General features: G+C 55.9%; 3 protein-coding genes across 5 annotated transcripts; all 3 read left to right on the top strand.

The window, feature by feature from the left end:
* Positions 1-223: 223 nt before the first annotated feature.
* Positions 224-7,217, top strand: CNKSR1 (connector enhancer of kinase suppressor of Ras 1; the record flags this gene model as incomplete). The annotated part of the gene is given in 21 exon segments (XM_084300591.1): positions 224-275; positions 704-861; positions 1,686-1,876; positions 1,958-2,042; positions 2,210-2,251; positions 2,350-2,580; positions 2,583-2,642; positions 3,067-3,135; positions 3,355-3,474; positions 3,638-3,723; positions 4,118-4,245; positions 4,366-4,496; positions 4,710-4,740; positions 4,859-5,031; positions 5,117-5,190; positions 5,322-5,393; positions 5,496-5,569; positions 5,860-5,924; positions 6,001-6,115; positions 6,406-6,587; positions 6,663-7,217. Coding segments are annotated over 21 exon segments (2,340 nt in total). The 3' UTR covers positions 6,864-7,217.
* A 1,413-nt stretch (positions 7,218-8,630) lies between these two features.
* Positions 8,631-21,117, top strand: CEP85 (centrosomal protein 85). Of its 3 annotated transcripts, none has more exons than XM_084300635.1 (14): positions 8,631-8,653; positions 9,395-9,467; positions 10,040-10,192; positions 12,358-13,082; positions 13,743-13,876; positions 14,713-14,830; positions 15,221-15,406; positions 15,766-15,918; positions 16,210-16,364; positions 16,867-16,987; positions 17,437-17,487; positions 17,570-17,677; positions 18,317-18,545; positions 18,814-21,117. In XM_084300635.1, exons 2-14 carry the CDS (start codon positions 9,413-9,415, stop codon positions 18,975-18,977), a joined length of 2,352 nt encoding a protein of 783 aa, XP_084156761.1. In that variant the 5' UTR covers positions 8,631-8,653; positions 9,395-9,412; the 3' UTR covers positions 18,978-21,117. The 3 variants fall into 3 exon arrangements, with proteins under 3 accessions (XP_084156761.1, XP_084156760.1, XP_084156762.1); XM_084300634.1 differs by lacking the exon at positions 8,631-8,653 and adding an exon at positions 8,657-9,190; XM_084300636.1 differs by lacking the exons at positions 8,631-8,653; positions 9,395-9,467; positions 10,040-10,192 and adding an exon at positions 11,876-12,015.
* A 151-nt stretch (positions 21,118-21,268) lies between these two features.
* SH3BGRL3 (SH3 domain binding glutamate rich protein like 3) lies at positions 21,269-23,244 on the top strand (the record flags this gene model as incomplete). Its single annotated transcript, XM_084300657.1, is given in 4 exon segments — positions 21,269-21,332; positions 21,335-21,441; positions 21,778-21,945; positions 22,322-23,244. Coding segments are annotated over 4 exon segments (405 nt in total). The 3' UTR covers positions 22,388-23,244.
* Between the last annotated feature and the right edge of the window lie 102 nt (positions 23,245-23,346).

The raw sequence follows: 23,346 nt of genomic DNA on the forward strand, positions 1-23,346 counted from the left end.
AGGGCGTTTCGACGGCCGCCCCGGGGTTGTGAGTCACGCAGGGCGCGTCGCGGCTGCCTCGCCCCACTGGGGCCGTACTGGGGCCGTACTGGGCCGTACTGGGAGAGAGGGAGCGGAGGGAGGGAGGCCTCGGTGAGCGGCACCCGGGCGCGCCAATGGGGCCGGCCTGACCTGGCGCAGGTTTGTGGCGGGGCCGTGCGCTGGTTCCGGCCCTGCCGCCGCCATGGAGCCCGTGGGCGCCTGGGGCCCTGCGCAGGTGGCGGCCTGGCTGCGAGGTGAGACCCCCCCCCCAAAAAAAAAAACCCAAAACCCACCCCCACAGCCAGCTTGGGGTGCCCCAAACCCCATGGGGGGGACCCCAGTGGGGTGGGTGGGGAGGAGGAGGGGGGTGGCTCTGCTTTGGGGACAGCGCTGGGGCAGAGATTCCCCCAAAAAATGATCCCTGGGGGGTGATATTTGGGGTAAGGGGGGGGTGGGGAAGGGGCTGTGTGTGTGTCCTCACCCCCAGGTCATGGTGCTGAGACCTGGCGGGCTCATTGCACGGATGGCACCCTCCCAATAGCCAGGCGTCACCCCCAAATGAGTGACACGGGGGTGACCGAGCCAGGGGACAACGGATGGGGGGGGGGGGGGGGCTCAGAGCCCCCCAAGGTCCCACCCCCTACCCCGTTCGCCTGGCTCTAGGGGAGGGTTTTTGGGGCAGGGCTGGACGCGGCGGTGCAGGGGTACCCCTTCGAGGCCTGGGGGCTGGCGGGCACCGAGCTGCTGGGGCTGTCGGCGGGGGGCCTGGAGGCGCTGGGCGTGCGGCGCGTGGGGCACCAGGAGCTGCTGCTGGACGCCGTGGAGCAGCTTCGAGCCCTGGTGAGCCCAAGGCACCCATGGGTGCTGCTGGGGTGAGGGCTGGGTGAAAGGGAGGGGGGACGGGGGTAAGGTGGGGGGGGAGAGGGGGGACACGGGGACACCCTGGGGGGATGTGGGGGCACCCTGGGGGGGATGGAGGGGGAATTTGGGGTTACTCTGGGGGGGAATGAGGGGGGATTTGGGGGTACATTGGGGGGAATAGAGAGGGGATTTGGGGTTATCCTGGGGGGGGTGGAGGAGGGACATGGGGGCACCCTGGGGTGGATGGAGAGGGGACACGGGGACACCCTTGGGGGACATGGAGGCACCCTGGGGAGAATTGAGGGGGGATTTGGGGTTATCCTGGGGGGAATGGAGGGGGGATTTGGGGACACCCTGGGGGGGGTGGAGGGGGGACATGGGGGCACCCTGGGTTGGATGGAGGGGGAATTTGGGGTTACCCTGGGCTGGATGGAGTGGGGACATGGGGACACCCTGGGGTGGATGAGGGGGGACATGGGGACACCCTGGGGGGAATGGAGGGGGGTTTTGGGGTTACCCTGGGGAGGATGGGGGAGAGATTTGGGGGCACCCTGGGGGGCATGGAGGGGGGACATGGGGGCACCCTGGGCTGGATGGAGGGCGGATATGGGGGCACCCTGGGGTGGATGTAGGGTTTTTAGGGGGACACGTGGAGACACCCTAGGCTGGATGAGACACAAGGGGGTTATCCAGGGCTGGATGAAGGAGGGGGACACGGGGACCCCCTGGGCTGAACAGAGAGAGGGACGCGGGGTCTTGGAGCCCCCTGATCTGCATCCTGCCCCCCCCGGTCCCCTCTGCAGGACACGGAGCTGGCGAGCACCAGCCTGCGGACGCTGACGGAGGGGCTGCGGGACCTGGCGCTGCGCACCCAGACCCTGGTGCTGGAGGGGCCACCCGGGGGTGTCACCCCCAGGCCGCCCCCTTTCGCCCTGCTGGCCTGCGTGGTGGAGCTGATCGGGGCCGCCAAGGGGCTCTTCTCCTGGCTCAACAGGTCCGGGGCGGGCAAGGGGGGCACCCATGGGTGCCGGGCGCACCCCGTGGTTGGCGCTGAGCTCTCTGCCCTGCTCCCCAGGTACCTTTTCTCCACCCTGAACGACTTTTCGGCCAGCAGGGACATCGTCCTGCTCTGCGCCCGGCTGGCGGAGGTGCTGCAGGCGGTGGGTGCCCAGGGTGCACTGTCCCGTGCCCCCAAACCTCTGTGCGATGTGGGGGGGGGAGGGAGGAGAAATGGGGTGAGGGGGAGCTCCCTTTGGCGTTCCCCCTGGCTGGAAAAGGGGGGGCTGATCCGTCCCGCTCAGCCCTGCGCTTTGTCCCCCCCCCCCAGGACTGCTCGGCAGTGGAGAGGAACGGCCAGATCCTGCTGATCGTAAGTGTGGGGTGAGGAGGGGGCTGCAAATTGGGGGGGGGGGGGGGTCCTGGTGGTCCTGCCCTCCCCCCCCCTCATCCCCGTGTTTTCACCCGCAGTGCCAGCACATCGTGGGCATCTGCGAGAGCATCCTGGGCTGCAGCCCCCCGGCTCTGCTGGACCGCAGAGCTGTGCTGGAGCGCGTGGGGCTGGTGCCCCCCCCCGAGCCATGGGGCAGCCCCCCAGGATCCCCCAGCACCCCCACGCTGCCCTCCAACCCACTGGTGAGTCCCCCGGTGCCCCCCACCTTCCCTTTCCCGTGTCCCCCCCCCTCACACAACCCCTTTTTTAGGGCCTGGACATCATCTCCACCAGCTCCTGCCTGCACTTCGTGACCGCGAACAACCTGGAGGTGAGCTGGAGGCTGCCCCCCCACTCCTGCCACCACCCCCTGCTGTCCCCTGCTGTCCCCCTGTCCCCGTTTTAGCCCCGGCCGTGGGAGATGCTGCCCCCCCCCCCACCCCGCTGCAGCCCATGGGGCCGGATCCTGAGAGCCCCTCCAGGCCCTAACCCACCCCCCCTGTCCCCAAATTCGTGGGTGGCTGCGTGCAGCTGAGACCGGGCAGCTCATCACAGGGGTGGGCCCCGCTCTGCGCCCCCATCCCACCAGCCCCTCGCCCCCCTGCGGCTGCCTGGCCCCAATTAGGGTCAGGCCCACGGGTTAATGATTAACCCCCCTCATTAACAACCCTCCTCCCACCGTCCCGTCACCCCCTGCCCTGGGTTTCCCAGGCTGGGACCCTTCCTGAAAGCCCCCTGCCCTGCCTCTGCCCCAGGCCCTGGCGGCGCAGGGGGGGCGCATCCTGCCCGGAGATGAGATCGTGCAGGTCAACGAGCAGGTGGTGGTGAGTCGGGGATGGATATGGGGTTTTGGGGTGCATGGGGTGTGGGTATGGCCGGGAGGTTGTGGTTGGGGAACCCGGCACAGCTCAGGGCTGCAGGATGCTCACCTCTGGCCGGGGGAGGATTTGGGGGATGCAGGAGCTGGGGTCAAGGGGGATTTGGGGTCCGGGAGGGTGCATGGGGCCGGGTTTTGTCCCCCAGTCAGCAGGGTGCTGTGGCAGGTGGGCTGGACACGCACCAACCTGGCGAAGAAGCTGCTGGAGAAGGCGAGCGGGGTGACGCTGGTGCTGAAGAAGGTCCCGCTCAGCCCGCCTGGCTCCCCCCTGTCCCCCCGGCAGCAGGTGAGCAATCCCAGTGCTCCCAGTGCCAAACTGGGCTGTGCTGGGAATCGGGCAGAGCCGGGCACCTCCAGTACCGGCGGTACCTACAGCCCGGGGGTTGTGGGGGTGTCACCCCAAAATGAGGCGACGCTGCGGGATGCAGGCTCTGAGGCTCCATCCCCAGGTGCCAGGAGCATTTTCGGATGCTGCGGATCCTCCCGGCGCCAAAAGCAGCGAGTGCCCCGGCAGCCCCGTGTCCCTGACGTCCAGGTGAGCCCCGGCCTCGTGCCCCACAGCCCCAAACCCCACGGCCCTAAAAACCCCACAGCCCCATCCCCAGCGGGACCGGCGGCGTCGCGGCGGCTGAGCGCAGCCTGGGTCAGCTGCCGACAGTCTTAAGCAACGATGACAACGGCAACAGCCCCAAAGTGCCTCTGTTTGTAATTAATTTGCTTGGTAACGTTTTAATGGGGCAGAAACTATATTTAGAAATGACCCTTCTCCTCTCCCGGAATGGAAAGGCGTCCGCACAGCCGTTGGCGCCGCAGGCCGGGCTGAGCTCGGTGCCGCTGGGAGATTTTCGGGGTGGGGAGCGAGGCTGGTGCCCGGGCTGGGAACCCCGCAGGGGATATTTTTGCAGCTCAGGGGTTCTTTCTACCTCCAGCGTGGCCGCTGACGTGGATTCAGGGCCAGACTCTGCACCGGACCCCGGCACCGACGAGGAGGACGAGCGTGACACGAGGCTGCCGGGGGAGGATTTGAGCGAGCTCCCCCCGGCACCGCTCGGCCGCGGTAGGAGGGGAGAGGAGAGGAAGGAGCCGCTGCTCCCCACGGGACGGGAGGCTGTAGGAAGGCTGTAGGGAGGCTGCAGGGAGGCTGCAGGGAGGCTGCAGCCCCGCTCACTCTTCTCAGGTGCCGTGGAGGACGTGGTGTGGGAGGCCAGCACCCCGCCGGGCACCCCGTGCTCGCCACGCACCCCCACGGGGGGGGCAGCCCCCAGGATTGGGGCTCAGGGCACGGAGCCCGGCCAGATCCCTGGGGAGGTGAGAGCCTTTTGGGGCAGCTGTAGGGGAAAAGGGATTTTTTATGTCCTGCCTGTTCCCAGTGAGGACAAACTGCCGGGCTTGCTGCTGCAGGGGGGGTGAGGTGGGGGTCTCGAGGGGCTGCTTGGGGTGGGGGTCTCGGCAGTGCCTGGGCTCGCAGCGCTGCCCTCGCCTGCCTGCATCATCCCTAATCTCTCATCCATCCCCTTCTAGGGCAGCCCTGAAACTGGACGTAGACCCAAAGGTGAGCATGGTGCTGCCGGGACTGGTGCCAGTAGAGTGGGGAGAGCCGGGCAGGGGGCTTTCCTGCGGTTCATCCCCCCCCCTTCATGCTGATGTGCCCCCAAACCCTGCGCCCACAGGAGTGGCCACCAGGCTGAGCCGCCGGCGGGTCTCGTGCCGGGACCTGGGCCGGGTGGACTGCGATGGCTGGCTCCTGAAGAAGAAGGACCACGTGGGCTTCATGGCCCAGAAGTGGAAGCGGTGCTGGTTCGTGCTGAAGGGCCACACGCTCTACTGGTACCACCACCCCAATGTGAGTGGGGACGGCCTCACGCCCCCCCACCCTGGGGCTCTGCCGGCCGAGGCGGGCGCTGGACGCAGCCGTGTCTCCCCTGCAGGATGAGAAAGCTGCGGGTCTCCTCAACCTGGCCAGCTACAACCTGGAGAGCACGAGGGAGCAGAAAAAGAAATAGTGAGTGGGCGCCGCGGTGCCGGTGGGGTCCCCACGGTGCTGAGGATGCTGAGGATGGGGGCTCGGGGCTGGCTCCGGTCCCCGGGGAGCCCCAGCAGCACGGGCAGCCGCCCGCTTGTCCTTTCCCCCAGCGTCTTCCAGCTCTCCCACGAGAGGTACAAACCCTTCATCTTCGCCGCAGAAACGCTGGCGGATTTAAGCATGTGAGTAGCGCGGCAGCCCCTGACAGTCCTGCCACACCGGGATGGCGATGACCCTCTGTCCATCTGTCCGTCTGCCCTTCTGTCTGTCCTTTTTTCCCCCAGGTGGGTCAGCCACCTGATAACGGCCAAGACGAAGCACGCGCTGGCCCACCAGCCGGTGCCGCACAGGGAGGAAGGTAACAGGGGACATATAGTACGGGGATATATCATATATATGGGGACGTATAATATATATAATGTATAATATATATAGGACATATAATATGGGGACAGCTGGGAGCTGTGGGTGGGAGCACCGGGAGCTTTGCCCATGGTCTGGGGAAAAAGTGAGAAATGTTCTTCGAGAGGAGGAGAGCTGGGGTGATGCTCGGCCCCTGGGGGGGCTGGGGGTCCCTGCCCCGCTGCTGGGACCACCCCAGGACCTTCTGATCCCTCTGCTCCTGCTGTCCTCCCCCATGGCCTCCAGACTGCTACAGCGAGACAGAAGCTGAGGACCCTGATGACGAAGCTCCCCGGCAGGGCTGTGACTCGGTGAGTGGCCCTAAGGGACATCCCAAGGAGGGGACGGGAGGTCCTCACCTCACCTCCCGCCCTGTCTCTCCTGCAGCCAAAGAAAAGGCTGCAAAACACCCCAGAGAAAGGCCAGCTCTTCCCGGCCAGCGGCGAATCCAGCAGCACAGCCAGCAGCCCCCAGGGCAGCCCCCGACCCTGGTCACCCGAGGGTAGGTGCTGGGGCATGTGGGGGCTCCGTGCCCTGTGCTAAATGGGGTCCCCGTTCCCTGTCACCCTGTGACCGACCTCCTCACAGCCACCCTTTTGCACGTGTGTGTGCAAGGGGGGGGGGGGGGGAAATCGAGCCCTTGCAGTGCTGTTGTTCTGCATTTTGTGTCTTCACCTCCATTTCGATCTCAGTCCCGGTCCCCCCTTTGGATGTGGGGTGTTCTCACAGGCAGGGGTGACCCCACAGGGTTTCAGGGCTGCCCCAAGCTCTGGTGCCCGTCTGCTCACCCAGAGCCCGGCGAGGAGGACCTGGAGAGCCTGATGCAGTGCCTGAAGCAGGGGGGGGTGTCCCTCATCGGGCGGCAGCGCTTCCTGACGCAGGAGCAGTGCCGCAGGTCCTTCGTCCGGCGCAACAAGAACCCCCACATCAACGAGAAAGTGCACGCCGTGCGGGCCCTGCAGAGCACGCTCAAGGTGGGAGCCCCCAGCCCCCAGCCCTTCCCCAGTCCCTGCACGGCCACCCCAAAAAACGACCTTTTTCCTTGGCAGGCGAAGCTGGCAGAGCTGCAGGCCCTCGAGCAGCTGCTGGACGACGCCACGCTCACCTCGGAGAAGTTCAGGCGCTGGAAGGAAGAGCACCAGGACCTGTACCAGGAGCTGCAGGAGTGCTGGGCACAGCGGCAGGGCCAGGATGGCAGCGGGGAGCCCAAGGCTGAGCAGAGCCCCCCAGGAGAGGCAGCCAAACCCTGACACCACCCAGGATCTCTGGCATCTCCATAAAACTCATGGTGCTGCGGGTGCTCTGCCCTCCATGGGGTGGGTGCATGGCAGGATTTGGGGCAGATCTGAAGGTTCAGACCCCTTCTGCTACATCGCCCACGGGAGCAGGACGTTGCAGGGATGCTCTTGCTTTTTATTCCAAGGACGTTTTGCCTCGGCCACATGTTTGCAATTTGGGGCCTTTTCCTGGAGGACCATGCTCCCACCGTGTGCCAGCGTGGTGCCTCTGCCTGGGCTCTCTTCTGTAAATAAAAACCGTGTTGGTGAGGGCTGGTGGTGCTTTGGTTTTCCTGGTGCTGAAGTGTTCCTGCAGCGACAGCCAGCCCCCACTCACGCCATGTGCCACCGTCCTCCTGGGGAAGGAGATGACAGAAAGGTCCTGCCCTCCCTGTGCCACCCGGCCCCTGACAGATGACCCACAGCTGGATGTGTGGATGCTCTTTATTCACCTAAAACCCGTGGAAGAATTAAACCGCAATCAAATAGCAGGCAAGGAAGTGTCGACGCCAGCTTCATTTCAAGCAAAAAACTACCAGCCAGGAGGTAAAGATGGGGAACGGACCCACCTCTCCCACCCAGTGACAACCCTGGGGGTATCCAGGGGTCCCATAGTGGGAGGCTGAGGAGCCACCGTGACCCCATGGCTAGAAGCGTGGCCCCCACAAGACCCTTGGTGGGACCCACTCCATCCCAGCACCTCAGTAATCCACCTTGTAAGGGGCAGCATCCAGCCTGGTGACAAACCCACTCTTTTTACAGAAATTGCCCCAACAACCGCTGGGCCAGCTCCCTCCAGCGAGGGGTGGCCGTGGTGGCCAGCAGCAGCACCCAGCCCATGGGGGCCACCACCAGACCCGATGCCAGCGACAGGGTCCCCATGGCTGGCCCCAGATCTCGCTGCTGCTGCTGGTGACGGTGTTTTTCAGTCAGTGTTTTTTGGGGGTTTGTGGGGATATGGGGGTCCTGAGGAGGTGGTGGGACCCGTGAGGCTGTGGGTGGGGGGCAACGTGGGGACAAAGGGGTCAGGGGAAGGGATTGTTCAGCTCTGCTCTGGTGTAGGCTTGAGCACTGTGTGTGTTTTTTGGGGTGCTGTAACATAAGGATATAAAACTGTTGGTGTCCAGAGGAGGGTTATATGAGGATGAAGGGTCTGGAGGGTGCAGTGTATGAGGAGCGGCGGAGGTCCCTCGGCTCGTTCAGCCCCAGAGGAGCGCTGGGAGCCATAGGGTCGGGTGCTGGGGGACTGGGACTTGGGGACACTGCAGTGGGTGACACTGGTGGGGGGGCACGGTTGGAGCTGGCGAGCTTGGAGGTGTCCTCCAGCTTTAAAGGCTTTAGGGGGCTCCTTCTCCAAACTTAATGATTTTAGTGTTCCTTCTCTAACTTTAACGACTTTAGGGTTAATGACCACAGGATTCTCTGCCCCCTCTGGGCCTAGGCAGCCGGGGGGGGGGGGGGGGGGGGGGGGGGGGGCTGCGGCCCCGTTGCTAGGCAACGCCTCCCCTCCGCCGCTACACTGCGCATGCGCAGCAGCACAGCCGGCGCCCCGCCCTACGGGTGGGCACTGCGGGCACTTCCCTTCCGCTACCCGCCGGCGGGGCGGGGAATAGGCGTTGGGGACAGCCAATGAGCGACGGGAGGGGGCGGAGCCATCGCGTTTGATAGGCTGCGAGGGAGGACGCCGCGCTTTGGCCCCGCCCCCCCGCCGGGGCTGTAACGGTCGCGGCGCGCGGGCAGCGCGGGCGCCGCCGCGGAGCCAGGTGAGGGCCGGGCCCGGCCCGGCGGGGGCAGCGCGGCCCCCGTGAGGCGAATTTGGGGCTCCGTGAGGTGAAACCGGGCCCGTGAGGTTTATTGGAGCCCCCTGAGGTGATTTGGGGCCCCCCTGAGGTGAATTGGGGCCCCCTGAGGTGACACCGGGCCCCCCCCCCGTGCCCCCTGAGGTGAAACCGGCCTCCCCCGGACCGGCCGCCCCCCGCCTCAGCCCCTCACGCCGGGTGCTGCCGCCTTCCCCTCACGGCCCGGGCCCGTCCCCGGCTGCGGGAGCGGCCTCGAGCCCGCTGCTGGGTCTTGGGACGCGGCCGGGGGCTCCCCTGCGAGGGCAGGGACGGACTGTGTTGGATTTCAGGCTTTTAAAGGGAAATTTCCAGTCTCTCAGAGCACGGTGACTGATGCTCTATAAATAACTACAATGGGTTTAACACATGCCCCGGCTGAAGGGCGCTGCTGAGCAGCTGCGTACCTGGGGAATGCTGCAAACAGGAACTTTCCTCAGTTCTCAGGCACGAAGAAATCCTGCAGTAAGTGCTCGCTTTTGAGAACTGCCTCTGTTGCTGCAGAGATGAAACAGTGATGCCCTTGGGGGATGGTAATTAAATCCGCAGTGCTGTGTTACTCTGGATGAAGGGTGGCCAGTGTGTGTGTGTGTACGCTGTGCTTGGTCAGTGGGAGCAGGGTTTGGTTTGTACTCATTTAAAGTACGTTTTTTATTTATTGCCTTGTAGTTGACTGGAACAGATAAGATGGCTGCTCTTGAGAAACACCCAGACCTGAGGCTCCAGCAGAACAGTCCCTCGGGTAAGGGCAGTCTTTCCTTTAAAGCTGTGCTGCTGTGGGATCCTGTTTCAGTTTCCCTGGAGAGATGTGACCCTGAGAAGAGTTGTTTACCAAAAGCTTTTTATTAAAAGACAACATCCTGTTCCTGCCAAGTTAAATCATTGCATGGGTATCCAAGGGTAGACCATCATTTGATAATGGACCTATCTCTCGAATGATAACTGATAAATTTGGAACAATTCTTAACAACTGACACAAGGAGTTCTTAACTAGCGCAAGAATGTATCTGTACCATTAATAGTATTGCCACGTGCTGACACTGCTCCTAATTATCAGTGTCAGTTTAGTGCAGTATCACCAAACTTATCAGTGGGAGTATAATTTATTGCTGGTGATTCTGACTTCCTTAACAAGATTGATTTATTTTTTTTATATATATATCTGTTGATATTATTTGACCTCCTTGTGCTTACAAAAGAGATTTCTTTAGCAACAATAGTAAGGGTAATTAAGCATGGCTTATTAAAAGATATAGTAAAAGGCTATTCAGTCTGTTGGCTAATACATAAACTTTGCTGCCTTTTTCTCTCCAGCTCCCAGCCCCACTCAGAAGAGTCATTTCTCAGAGACTGACTGGAAGACGCCGATGTTGTCCGTGAAGTTCCAGAGCCGCATCAGTCGCTGCTCGAGTGTGGCCGACAGCGGGGATGCGGGCATTGGGACCTCCTGCTCAGACAGCACGGAAGGTGATTGTCAGCATGGGATCGCACAGTAACAGTCCCAAATTTTTGGTTTTCTTAAGACCAACAAGCATTAAACAGCCCAGTGTTACTGAACCCCAGAGAATGTAGAACTTGGAGGGAGCAGAATCTGTTACGATGTTTAGAGATATTTCCAAATCAGTGCTGAACTGCACAGATATGTTGCCTAAAATACAGATAAGTAATTAAGGAAATCACTTTTTCTCCAAGCTAGCCTTTTAACTGCAATAAGCATTTTTAATCGACTAGAGAGCCGTATCAGTGACTGGCTGTTTAATACTGGTGTACAGGTGATTTAGTCTTGTGTGCTTTTTTTAACAAATCATTCATAGCTGCCTCTAGAGACTTCAGGTCAGTGTGCCCTTGTGTGTAAGTTCTGTCAGTGTTGAAGTTGTGTGCTTCTTCCTGGAGAGTGCTGGAGTCTTGCATTCAGCTAAAGCATGGTGAGTGGCACTGCTTGACCTGGTGTTCCCTCGTGCTTGTATTTTCGTCTTCGTTCATGAGAGAGGCATAAAACACTATTGATTCGCTGCTGCTTCTTCCAGCAGTGAGGAAGTTTGTGTTATTTAAAGCAAGATGCTTCACCCATTTATACAAGCTGCCCTGTGTCTTTTGAGGGAGCTACAGATCTTAATATCCGTGAGGTGAGACGAATGCTTTTAAAAACATACGGCCTGTGGAAATATTGCTAAAGGGTGTGTTTAAGAGTTTCCTCCAGCCTTTCTCAAAATAATAAAGCTCCCAGTTGTATGCTGAGGGCACAGGAGGTGATGTTTCTTTGGGAAATCGCCCTTCTGAATATTGTAGAGCAATAGCCTTGTTTCTTAGAGCTTAGGCTGAATTGCAGCACTGAAAGCTGGCTGAGCCACGCCGACTTTCAGGTCAGTTCATCGCTCAGAAATGTTGTTGTGACGACCCTTAGCACATTCAGGGAAGCGATTCCAGCATCCGCACGTGGCGTGCTGGTCGGTGAACTCGGGTTCCTGATAGTGACACTGGGGGATAAATTTAGGGGCTGTAAAAGGAAACTGTACTGTCTCTCCGCTGTTTGCCAAGGTGAATGTACTTGGGACTGCTCAGTAGCACGGTGTTCTCTGGAGTTCCTGGGCACAGCCCAGCAGTGTCTGAAGAGATTTGTTTTCTGCTCATTTTTGAGGAAAGGGTCTTGTGCCTTTATCGTGATAGTTTCCTGTGGTTTGGTGATGGTCTCTTCAGAACCTGATTTCAGTCATCTTCAAGTTGTTACCTTTTATTCCTCCTTGTAGCAGTGCTTTGAGGTTATAGCTGCCCGGGGGGTGACCTTGCAGTCCTGACCTTGGATTAAAGAAACATCATATGGGGATGGGCCTTTAGCCAAACCCATGAGGAAAACAAGCTTGTGTATCTGGGAGAAACCCGAAATTAGTGTGATACGCGATGTGTCGGGATGAGGAGAGGAAACAGGCGTTTCGGTGTTTGCCTTTCTCAGCTCTTGCTGTTGCTGTATTGAAATCTGAGAGCTGCTAAGAATAACCCTACGCAGCCAGGTTTGGTGTCTGTCTGACAGGACAGGCTCACGTTGGGGTGCGTTTGCTGTATCTCGTTTCCTGTGGCAATATTGGAGAGCCATTCCTGTAGCCTCTGGAAAAAGCTCTTTTCCTGCTGCGTCCTGGAGGAGTTCGAAGGTCAGCTACTTGGTGATGTAGCGTTCAGCTGTGTTTGAAGCTCACCATGGGCTTAGTGGAGTCTCCAGTTAGCTTTGGTTACAAGTCAGAGCCGCTGAGCTGAGGGACGGGCAGGGCAGAATCCAGGTCTCAGTGTTCAGCTGTGTAAGTTTCAGCCTTTTTATTCGATTTAAGGGACTTGGTTTCTGTGTGTGTTGAAAGGTCACCTTATTAACTTGAGATTGTTTGAGTGGCTGGTGTATTAGCTAGCTAGAGTCAGTTAAAAATGTGTACTGAGCTAAACGTGGATTCTACCTGTGGTTCTACTGTGGTAGGAAAATGTCAACGGGCTCCTGAAACCTGTAGTGAGGGGGAACACAGATGTGTCTTGGTTGTGCTTTTGTATGGGGGACTGTTCGCTTTTTTAGATTCTTTAGGAAAGTTGTCCAGCTGTTCGTGCAGACTATTTCCAGGATTGTAATTAAAGCCTTGCTCTTCTTCCCCTAGACTTCTGCAATTCCAGTAACGGTTCCTCATTCCAGCCCATCAAAACCCAAGTGACCATCCCGACAGCCCATGTTATGCCATCCACGTTGGGTGCCTCACCCTCCAAGCTGGGCTTGGCAGGAGAGCAGAGCTGTTCACAGGGTGCTTCCAAAACTGCTCTGCCAGGTCCGGCTTCTGAACACGCAGGACTCATGAGGAACGGAGACTTCAATGCCGGGAAGTCATCTCAGGTGCCGCCCAGGGATCTCTTGCGTCTCTACGGGACTTCAGGGGAAAATGGTTTTGAGCAATCCTGGCATCCTGTTTCTGATCACATGAGAACAGAAGATACTTGGAAGTTTGACACCCCTGCCATTGAGCGCACCCTTAACCAGTCTGTCTTGCTGGATAGTTTGTGCGCTGACCCTCTCCACAGGTTTCAGAAGTTCAATCCAAACCCCGGGGCAGCTGAAGCAGGGAAGGAACATTATAAGGTGCTGCCAGAGAGCAAGCAGGCTGCAGGGGCTAATGGAGCCTGCGAAACCCAGGACGGAACGTGGCCAAGCGGCAGCAGGCTGATGCCAACGGGACTCCAGGCTAACAATTTCTTTTCAAAACCAGTAACTCCTGCATCTCGGGCATGGATGCAAGACACCTGCACGCTACATCCGCATGAGAGGGTCTGCGAGCTCAGTGCTTGGAAACAACAGTTGGAGAACGTGCGGTTGCAAATAGAGCAAATGCAGGTAGGGGGCACGGGGTGTGAATGTACTGGTTTGAAACCCTTCCGCTCTTCAGTTGTGAATCGTTGTTTTGGACTCGTGAAGCAAGGGAGAAAATGTCTCCTGCTTCTCCCCATCTTGCATTAAAAGTGTTCTAATTACCTGTTTTTACATCATGGGGGGTATCACAGGTATCACTTGACGTGCTGCTTATGCTGAGCAGTCCTTTATTACGTTGCAGCACTGCACAACACTTCAGTTCAGGTCAAGAGGTGAATATTCCGTCCACCAGAAACAGCAAAGAAAACTCATCAGTTTCCAGAAGTTTTTAGCAGTTCATGGAATAATTTTATTCTGTATCTAAGAGTTAGGAAGCAGATTTTCTTGAAAGATGCATTAAACTGCCGTTAGTTCTTTAGAGGGGAAGTTTGTTTATTGCCTCCTACCAGCTGTACCCTAATGGAGACAAATTGTTTCCAGTGAGCTAGCACAGTGATCTAAAATTATTTGTTAATCTCCAGTTGTGCTTGGGCAAAGTTACTCGTTCTTGGACATCAACAGAGACTGAAATAGCTGTGTCCTGGCATGCAGATGAGCACACTGTGTGCAAAATAGCTCTAGCAATGTTGCAATTACCTCTGTGGAGCATAAACCTCTTCCTTGTTTTTTTGTCTCCTCTTTCAGTTGCAAAATGGAGGTGCCTGCCACCACCCCACGATGTTTTCTCCTTCGCTACCTACTCCCGATCCAGCCCAGTGGATCAATATCCTGAACTCCAATGAAAACCTGCTCAAGGAGAAAGAGCTCCTTATTGACAGGTGAGAGCTTGATGCTGGTGCGTGGTGTAAGGACTTGAATATTTCCGTTTGGAAAGGGACAGTTTTGAAAAGACCAAAGAAAGTTCATGTCTCCGAGTCCCTTTAACCTGAATGATCTTTCTTGTTCTGTAAAGAACACAGTGACCTTTGAGAACAGTCTGCTATTCTCACATGCTCTCCTGCCCTTTGTGGAAGTGGGATGGTGATCCATGAGGGTTCAAATAAAGCAGTTTCAGTTATAATTTTATGTTTTGTAATGAATAAAGGTTTTTGTTTACATCACAGTTACGTAGAATGTCGAAACTACTACCTCTTTCCTTGAGGAGCTTCTGGGAGCTCATGGAGATAGTTATTTAAAATTTGCTCCTTGTGAGTTTGAGCTGGCAAGGAACGCTTCTATCTAATGCTCTGTATGCTTTTTGAAAAAGTTTTAAAGAAAACTGCCTTCAGCATTTGGGCTGTAAACACCTCTTCTGCTTGCTCATTTTGAGTCCTCTGTTCATTTCACTCAAAGATCTGCAGTCAATCGGGATTCTCTGGGACGTGCAGGGCTTGTGTGTTTTATATACAACTGCTGCTGTGGGGGGTGGTGCAGGAATTTTTTTTTTAAGGGAAGAGACAGAAGAAAAGTTTAAGTAAATTGTGAAGAGGTCAAAAACGAGCAGCTTTCAGATTACTTCTCTGCAGGCTAGTTCTGAGCTGTAGGGCTGTTTTTCCTCTGAGATTGTTACTATATCAAGCGTTAGAGTTACTGTGGCCCCGTTTATGTTTTAAAAAGAAGGTGTATGTTTGAGAAGAGTGTATTATCTGCTTTGGTTGGTTTTGTTTCTCTACAGGCAAAGACAGCACATATCCCAGCTGGAGCAGAAGGTCCGGGAAAGTGAACTGCAGGTTCACAGTGCCCTGCTTGGCTGTGCAGCGCCCTATGGAGATGTCTACATGTTGAGAATGCAGGTAATTAGGTGCAACAGGCTGTCAGGGGGAAATATGTATTGAATCCCCTGGTCCTACCACTTCTCATTAGGTATTTTCTGAGTAGGAGGGGTATGCAGAGTATAATTACCCTTTGTGTGTGGTCCTGATTATCTGACATCTCTGAGAGCGGCTGTGACTCTAGAGATTTCAAGCCCTGAAGCAGTGAGGTTTGTGTAGAAGCTGTGCTAGTGATGCAAGTGCCTGGCAGCACTATGACAAGTGTTATTTCTTGCTATGTATAAGGTGGGCTGAGTGATGCTTGGATATTAGGACGGCTTAGCCACAGCTCTGAGACAAGCTGGCTGCTTAGTGGCAGTTCATAACTGTTAGCTCTGCCAGACAGAATTCACAGGCTGTTTGTGTTTGCAGGAGCTGCAACGGGAGAACACGTTTCTCCGAGCACAGTTCACAGAGAAGACTGAATCCCTCAGTAAGGAAAAGATTGAATTGGAGAGAAAACTGGCTGCTGCAGAGGTGGATGCAAAGCTGATCCGGGAAACGCTGAAGGAAACTATGCAGAAACATGCAGAGGAGTTAAAGAAGCAGGAAGAAAGGGTATGATCCCATTGCTCTAGAGATGTCTTTTCTTTAAGAAGCCAAAATTCATCCTAGTGCCTTGGTGGATGAAAGCTTTCCATGGCAATGTAGTATTGTAGGTATTTTCTGATCTCTGTGTAGAGTACTTTGGTTTATAAACAAAACTCCTTCCTCCAGTAGTTAGAAGTATTTCAGCACCTCTCTTAACCAGAGAAGAAGGCTGTCTTTGGCTAAGTGAGAGGGATGCTGCTGAGGTAAGGTGGTCTTGCATTTTGAGGTTGAGTGCTGTGCAAACAGGTAAATGAGCGGGCATATAGAGGACTAATGAATGGACAAGAAATGATATAAACTAATCTTGTATATAACCATCCCTGCAGATAAAGGGAAGAGACAAACACATTAATAATCTTAAAAAGAAATGCCAGAAGGAATCGGAACAAAACAGGGAGAGGCAACAGAGAATTGAGACCCTGGAACGATACCTGGCTGATCTGCCAACTCTTGAGGACCACCAGAAGCAGAGTCAGAAGGTAAAACCTTCTCTGACTTGTGATGTTGTCTTCCTACTTCTCTGAGTGTCTCTTCAGATACTTGCTCGAGCAGCTTTTCTAGATCCACAAATAATCCCTTGTGTAGCTGCCCAAGTTAAGTTTAAGTCTACGCCTCTGAACATTTGTCCTCCGAAAAGGGCAATGAGGAATGGCCGCACAAGTAGTAAAAAAAAAAAAAAAAAAAATCTGCCTCATGAGCGTGGTTGAAACATGTTGTGTGTGTGGTGAAATTCCTGGGAGACCTCTAGAGTGTTGTGATTGCCTTTGCAGCTAAAGGAATGTGAGCTGAAGAGTACTGCTCTGCAAGAAACAGTGCTGGCACTGGAAACAGAGCTTGGAGATGTCCGGGCTGCATTCAGGGAGCAAGAGGTGCAGCTGGAAACCCAAAAACACAAGGAACTGGAACTTCTTTCTACTGTGCGCAGGTAAAAATCTGGAGGATTAGAATGAGCTTCATCTTAGGGCTGAAGTAATAGCTGCACGAGGACAGTGAGAATTCAGCACAGAGACAGTGATAATTGTCCCACCTCTCAGAACTGTGTTAACAAGGATTCATGATGATTGTGACCACTCACCAAAGCCCCGTGCAAATTCTGCATGCCAAGAGTGGAGGGTGGGAGCAGAACAAAATAGCTGAAGGAAACAGTGGCTCCTCTTCGTCACATGAGTTTCTCTCTTGGTTTTTGGTCTCAGTGTAACTTCCTGGAAAGCAGTCCTGTGGCCTTCAGTCGTTAGGTCTCTGAATGTTATGCCCAGGGCTGTGTCCAGGGAGTGGGGCTCCTTTCACAGCTCTTGCAGTCCGCAAGCTGGGCTGCAAACAGGTTGACACTGCCATCTGCTATGAAAAGCATTTGCTTCCTCGTGTTGTCTAGAGAGGGAAACACCCCAAATAAAGCTGGTTTTCCCATGGTGTTCTGCTAATTTCAGCTTGCAGGACAAGGTGCAGCAGTGTGTAAAGAATGTGGAGAGAGGACCTGCACAGGATGGGGACAAACAACAGAAGATAGAAAATGACTCTCTGAAGAAAGAATGTGACTGTCTCAAGAAGGTAACAGGCCCTCCCAACCAGGAACCACACTTTTTTTTCTTCTTTCTACTGAGTCACTATGCACAAAAAATGAATCAGGGACTTCAGCATTAGTAGGCAGTTACAATTACACTAAACCAGCAGTTTCTGGAGTTCCAAACAGAAAAGTTTTAAGAGCTGTTCTTGGTGTGAAAAAGATGCACTCGTGGGATAACCCTAGAGAGAAGTTGCAGAATACAGAGAAAGGCAGAGGAAAACCACAAGAATGCAACTTCACCAGTCTTTTTATAGCAGATATATCTTCGGGTTCATTTTATCAGGGAATCTAAGTCCTCTACTAACAGAGGCAGTAATTAAAGCAGTAAGTGGATAGGAATGAGGAGGAGAGGGGACGCTGTCCTACTGGAGAAGTCAGTGTTATTGCTGGAAGTCTGTGTGGCCAGTTCTTATGTCTCTGCTTTTGATTCCAGATTGTGGACAAACAGCAGAAAAAGATGGAGCAGTTGTCTTTGCAAGTAAAGGTGAGAGGTGAATGGAGGCAACTAGAAATTGAATTTGCTATAAAGCAAGTTAGACTTACTGTTTTCCCGTGCTCTGTTCCAGAACCTGGAAGAACAGGTGGCCCAGGAAGAGGGGACAAGCCAAGCTCTGAAAGAGGAGGCAATGAGAAGGGAAAATGCACTGCAGCAGCTCCGGACTGCTGTGAAAGAGGTCAGAGTGGTGTAGAGTACCTGAGCATAGCAGCTGAGTGAACAGTGGGTTATGTGTTCTAGGAGTGCTTTTAATTTGCAGTCAACAGCACAGCCTCTCCTGCTTCTGTCACTTGTTCTCTCGGTGCTCTGAAGAGTTCTTTGCTGTTTTAAAACAGGAGGAAGTTTCAGCTGGGGCTGCAGGTTGTGCTGGAGAGCACTGAAGCAGCCAGCTGGGGGCAGCAAGGCAGTGAGCAGGACTCCAAACTCACTGCAGCGCAGGCTGAAGGGCAGGGCTGAGCCCCAGTCTCAAGCCTAAAAGGAGAACCTAAGCTTGGTGGCAGCCCTTGTGGGAAGGGAAGGTCAATGTTGGGGTGAGAGGCTGATGCACAACTTCCTGAAAGGCTCTCTGCTGCTTCACACCTCAGCAGGGATGGTGCAGTGCTGCGGTGCTGCTGTCTGAGCCAGGAAAGCAGACTGCTCACACCCTGCAGGACTGCGGCTTGCTCGTGCTCTCATCTAGTGGGAGTCTGGAGGGCTCGATATGGAAACCTGCTCCTCCTGTCCTCGGTGTTCCCATCGTGGAGCAGTTGTTCTGTTACTGTGAAGTGCTCTTGTTCTGTACTGAGTGATCACTAATCTGCTGCGGCCACTTGTTCAGCTTTCAGTGCAGAACCAGGACCTCATTGAGAAGAACCTGACCCTTCAGGAGCAACTGCGGCAGGCAGAGCTAACGGCTCAGCCCCTGCCTGCTGAGACAGCCCACCTTGCCCAGGAGCTGCACGCCGAGCTGGCCAGCTGCCTGCAGGATTTGCAGTCTGTTTACAGCATTGTCACTCAGAGGGCGCAGGGCAAGGATCCCAATCTCTCCCTGCTCCTGGGTATTCGATGTAAGTATGCGGAGTGGTGGCATAGCAAACCCTTAGGCTCATGTGCTGCAGTAGAATTAAATACCTCACATAAAGCACAGAAGGTTCTCATCTTCCTGGGCTTCTGAACCTTCCTTCTGTAGTTAGCACGCTGTGAAGATGCGTGCTGTAACAACTAAACGATAAGTAGTACCTCTGTTGCAAACACGCGTTGTTTTTCTGTGTCGTTTGCTAATGACCCTTGGCCAGAATTGCATGTCTGAGGTAACTCCTCTCTCTGACTCCCCAGCTGCACAGTACTCAGCTAAGGAGAAGGATGACCTGCTGAGCCCCGATGTGCTTGCGAAAAAACTGGTGGAGGTAAAACAGCTTCACAAAGAGGTGGAGGACTTAAGGACGGCGATATCTGACAGATATGCTCAGGACATGGGAGACAACTGCATCACTCAGTAAAGAACTCTCCCCAAAGTAAGACAGGAAATGAAGACTTGAAACTCTCGGGAGACTAGAGCTCCTGCAACCGAAAACCTATTCAGCACTTTACCATCCCTATGCTTGGGTACAAGACGTGGCTTATCCATGAGAAATCAGGGGGGTTGTTGCCAGAAGCGTTGAGCTGCTGACTGGCCAACTGGAATCATTCAGGGCTTCGGTGTCGGGCTTTGCAGTAGCTTTGATCTTGTGGAATGTGTTTGTGCTGTATTTGCTGGAGCTGGTGTGGTCTCTGACTCTGGGAGATGAGTTCTGAATAGCCTTCCAGGCATGTCAAACGCTGAACATGCAAATGTGACAGTTAAAACCAACACTAAAAGGAAACAGATGCCCTGGTCTTTCTGATAAATTCTCTGTGCAGATCCTGTGCAACTTGTAAGACCGGAGTATTATCAGGGTGTTTGGGGGAATCCTGGATTTCGTAGGCAGGCAGGTGTGCTAGTTATACCACTGCTAATTACACCAAGGTGCTACAGGCTTCTCAGATGCTCTGTGTGCAGTTCTGGCTCGGATACTTGTGTAGCCACGCGTGGAACAGGACCTGCTTTGCTCAGGTAGATGCAACCAGACTCTTCTGGTAGCTGGCAGAAGTTAGGGAATAAAGCAACACTACAAAAAGACTCCAAATGCTCCCCCCAAGCCCTTTTACCCCAGAAGCCTTAAGCCTTTTATCCCCTTGAGATGGCACTCTGAGTGTGAGTATGATTCAGCCTGAGGAAGCGGATTGATGCTGAAGTGCCTTAATGTGCTGGAGAAACTTCCCGTCCACGCGCTGCCTTGTGCCTAATGCGTCTGCTGGCAGGGCGAGGAGTGGCTGTTCCTTGGAAGCAGCCTTCAGAGCCATCCCAAACCGTCCTGCAGAGCCTTGAATGTACACAACCCCTGCCGGGGGGCCCTGCTGCAGGCCAGTGGGGAGACCTCTGCTTGGGTCTCTGCTCGTTAGGGAGAAAGCCATTCCGGTCCTGAGAGGCAGCAGGATTGTACAGCTGGGTCTGAGAGCTCTTCCTGATCCTGGCGAGGCTCTGACTTTGTTCTCGTGCCCCTGGTTCTCTGGTTGCTCCCTACTCCCCTCCTAAATAATTGGGTTTCTAAATAAATCAGCATGGGCTGCGGCTCGCTTTGTCACAGCCTCCTGAATGTGAGTGGCAACTTCTCAGTACTGAGTGTTGGCTGAGGCAACGCTGCGGTGCTGAGGGTGAAACTTGGTTTGGTTGCCACCTCACTCTTGACTCACAAGCTAAGAGACAGTGATAAAACAGGGGAAAAACGCTGCTGAAACTTCTGCCCACTCAGATGTTCTTGGTTTGTGTTGGGGCTCTGAGCCCCACCTTTAGGAGAAACGTTGTTGTTATTCCTTTGAGTTAAAAGTTGAGACCAAATCTGTTTTGTTCTTGGAGCTGGGCCACCGGGGGTGATGAATTGGTGGGTATGCCATCCCGCAGCACAGCTTGGGGAGCTTCCAGCAGCTGATGTGTTACACTCATGGCTGTGTCCATCCCCAGGCTGCTGATGCCATGTCCTGAGCTAACTGGGGGCCAAGGCTGGTTCCTGAAGTCACTTGTCCTGGCTGCCGGGAGCTCTCGAGGCAGAGCAGTGCCAGCTCTGCAGCCTACACTGTGCTCACGTTCTTGGGGTGCAGGCAGGAGATTTAATTCCCAAGTGCTGTGCAGGGACACACGTGGCCCTACAAAACTGCAAATGGGATCACAGCACAGAAACCTCATCTCAGCCCCTGCTTGCAGCCTCACATCAGGCCCTGTGGCTGGGCTGGCTGCGTCAGCTTGGGCCCCTTCCCCAAACCATGGCTTTTGTGTTGCTCAGGTCGTGTTATTCCCTTTGGGGATGAGAGATGCCCGTGTCGTTACCCTGCAAAACTGGACTGCTGGCTTAAAACGGTGATTCCCATTTGTGTCTGTGTGCCTGACAACCCCTGGGTGGGGGAAATGTTTGGCCGGGGCAGCAGGACCACATCCCTCACCTTACCCCGTTGCCTGCGCGTTGTGGAGTCGGGCCGAGCACGGGCGCGTTTATACGAGCATTTGTCTTACCCACTTGTTTGTACCGAGTATTTTTGTGTCTAAAATAAAGCTGCTCTGCTCCACTCGTGCAAAGCAGTCCTGTGTGAGCAAGGCAACGACTTGGGGGAGGAGGGGAAGGGGGCTCCGCTCGGTGCTGCGCTCCCCGGGGAGCATCGGGGCGGTGGCGGCGGCTCCGGGGCAGGGCTGGTGCTGGACCGGGCCCGCAAACACCGCATGCCCGGGCCCGCCGGCCCCATTGGTCCCCGCAGTCACATGCAGGGCGGTGGAGGGGCCGCCCGCACCCGCCTTCCGAGCCTCCCTCCTCCGGGCTGAGCGCAGGGAGCGGCCGCGATCGCAGCATGAGCACCCTCAAGGTCTACAGCACCTCGGTCACCGGCTCCCGGGAGGTGAGCGGGGCGTGGGGCGGCGGTGGGGCAGGGCTGGGCGCCCCGGGGGTCCCTTTGCTGGGTGGTTGTCGCCTCCCCACGCCGGCTGTGCCTTCTGCAGCTTCCCACCGTGCATCACCCGCTGCGTGGTTCCCGTCCGCTTGGGTTTTGGCTCTCTGTGCTGCGTGTCTTCCCCCCCAAAAAAAAAAGGGCTGAGCCCCCTGGCTGGGTGTAGGGTGGGCTGCGGCCCGTAAGGAGCGGTTGCTCTGTTTGCTACTGGCACCCTGGGTGTGTTTTTATCCTTTGAGCTCCTCCCCGGTTCTTGATAACCTCCTTCTTTCACCCCGGGGTTCCCAGATCAAATCCCAACAGAGCGAAGTGACCAGAATCCTCGATGGGAAAAACATCAAGTACGAGCTGGTGGATATCTCCCAGGACAACGCTCTGCGGGAGGAGATGAGGGCAAAGGCAGGCAACCCCAAAGCCATCCCGCCCCAGATCGTCAACGGAGACCACTACTGCGGGGTAAGGCTCCTGCCCTGCCCTGGGGACCGGTACCCTGACAGCTGGGTGCTGTGGAATAATGCTCTGCCCTTGTCTTGGCTCTAAGTGGTGTCCAAATGCCTTCTAAGAGGCATTCCCCGTGAGGCACGCTGACCAGGAGTGGGCTGGGTTAACGGTGGCCTGCAAAAATGGGACCTGTGCTGGGAGTCGGGGACCCCTGAGCAGTGGGGCTGCGGCTGTGGGGCCGTGGCTGTGGGGCTGGCCCTGCCCTGCCCTGCCCCGTTATCCTCCCTCCAACTGGCACCAGTTTGGGCTGTGCTGCTTGATGGGAGGGAGCGTGCAGTGCTCGGGCCGCGTGCTTCTTGTTTGCGAGCAACCCCGTGGCTTCTCCCCGCAGGATTACGAGCTCTTTGTGGAAGCGGTGGAACAAAACACCCTGCAGGAATTCCTGAAGCTGGCCTGAGCCCCGGGCTCCCCTCCCGTCCTGGACTCTACCTGCATTCCTGAGCACCCTCATCTCTGACCACATCCAGTTCCAGGTTGTCAGCGCCGTCCTGGCACCATGACCTGTATCCCAGCACAGGGAAACCCACGACCAAAACTCCTCCTCGCAGCTGCCTACGACTCCCTCCTGCCTGACCCCGGAATCATCTCAGAGGGATCCAAAGAAAGTCTGACGCTCGCTGCGCATGGCCTCTGAACAGAGCTGGGCCTGGCTCACTCCGCAGCTTCCAGTGCCTCTGTAAACAGCAAAGCCTCTCGGGCTGTGCGAAGTGCGGCTGTCCCTCAGCCCTCTCCTCTGCAGGGAGAGCTTCTGCTTCAGGAGGGAAGGGCTTAAGGTTGCATGTTACTTCCCACTTCCCCCAGTTGCTGTTACAATTGTAAATCCTGCTGCCTCACTTCCTTTATTTTCTTTTTTTAATCCCAACTGCACAGATTACGGTGACTAACTTTTTTTGTTTTGTTTTAATTTAACGCAGAAATACTGCACAGAGCTGGGTCCGACCGCCCACCACGGAGCGGGCTGGGGCTGAGGCGTAAGGCTCGTGTCCCTTGGCAGGCTGCGTGAGGGGGGATGGATAGGCCCAAAACTGGGACCCCTGCTGCTCCCTCGGTGCCCTCTGCTGCAGCGCGAGGGCTCCCTCGTGAGCATTAATGGCTCAGGGCTGCTCCGGAGCAGCTGCTGCTCCAGCTGTCTTACCTTTCCTTTCTCAGTTGGCTTTTTGCAACCTGGACCAAGTGCATTTTGTTTTCCTGCCAAAAAGCAAGTTTATAACCGGTGTTGTCTTCCGAGATGCTATTAAATGTTACTGTACCTTTCGTGGTGGCACTCGTGGGTTTCTTTTTAGACAGCTTCAGACAGACCCAGGGGGACAAAAACGAACCTGTAGCGTAAAAATTCCTGGTGGTTTGTAGACTGGC

This window comes from Netta rufina (assembly GCF_964035555.1).
Source record: "Netta rufina genome assembly, chromosome: 23".
NCBI lineage: Eukaryota > Metazoa > Chordata > Aves > Anseriformes > Anatidae > Netta > Netta rufina.

What these genes read in the sequence shown, in the direction of transcription:
- CEP85 (XM_084300634.1), top strand. Translation starts at nt 9,095, where the DNA reads ATGCCCCGGCTGAAGGGCGCTGCTGAGCAGCTGCGTACCTGGGGAATG. An exon ending in AGGCACGAAGAAATCCTGCA is followed by an intron (nt 9,191 to 9,394) that starts GTAAGTGCTCGC and finishes ATTGCCTTGTAG; the next exon opens with TTGACTGGAACAGATAAGAT. An exon ending in CCAGCAGAACAGTCCCTCGG is followed by an intron (nt 9,468 to 10,039) that starts GTAAGGGCAGTC and finishes TTTTCTCTCCAG; the next exon opens with CTCCCAGCCCCACTCAGAAG.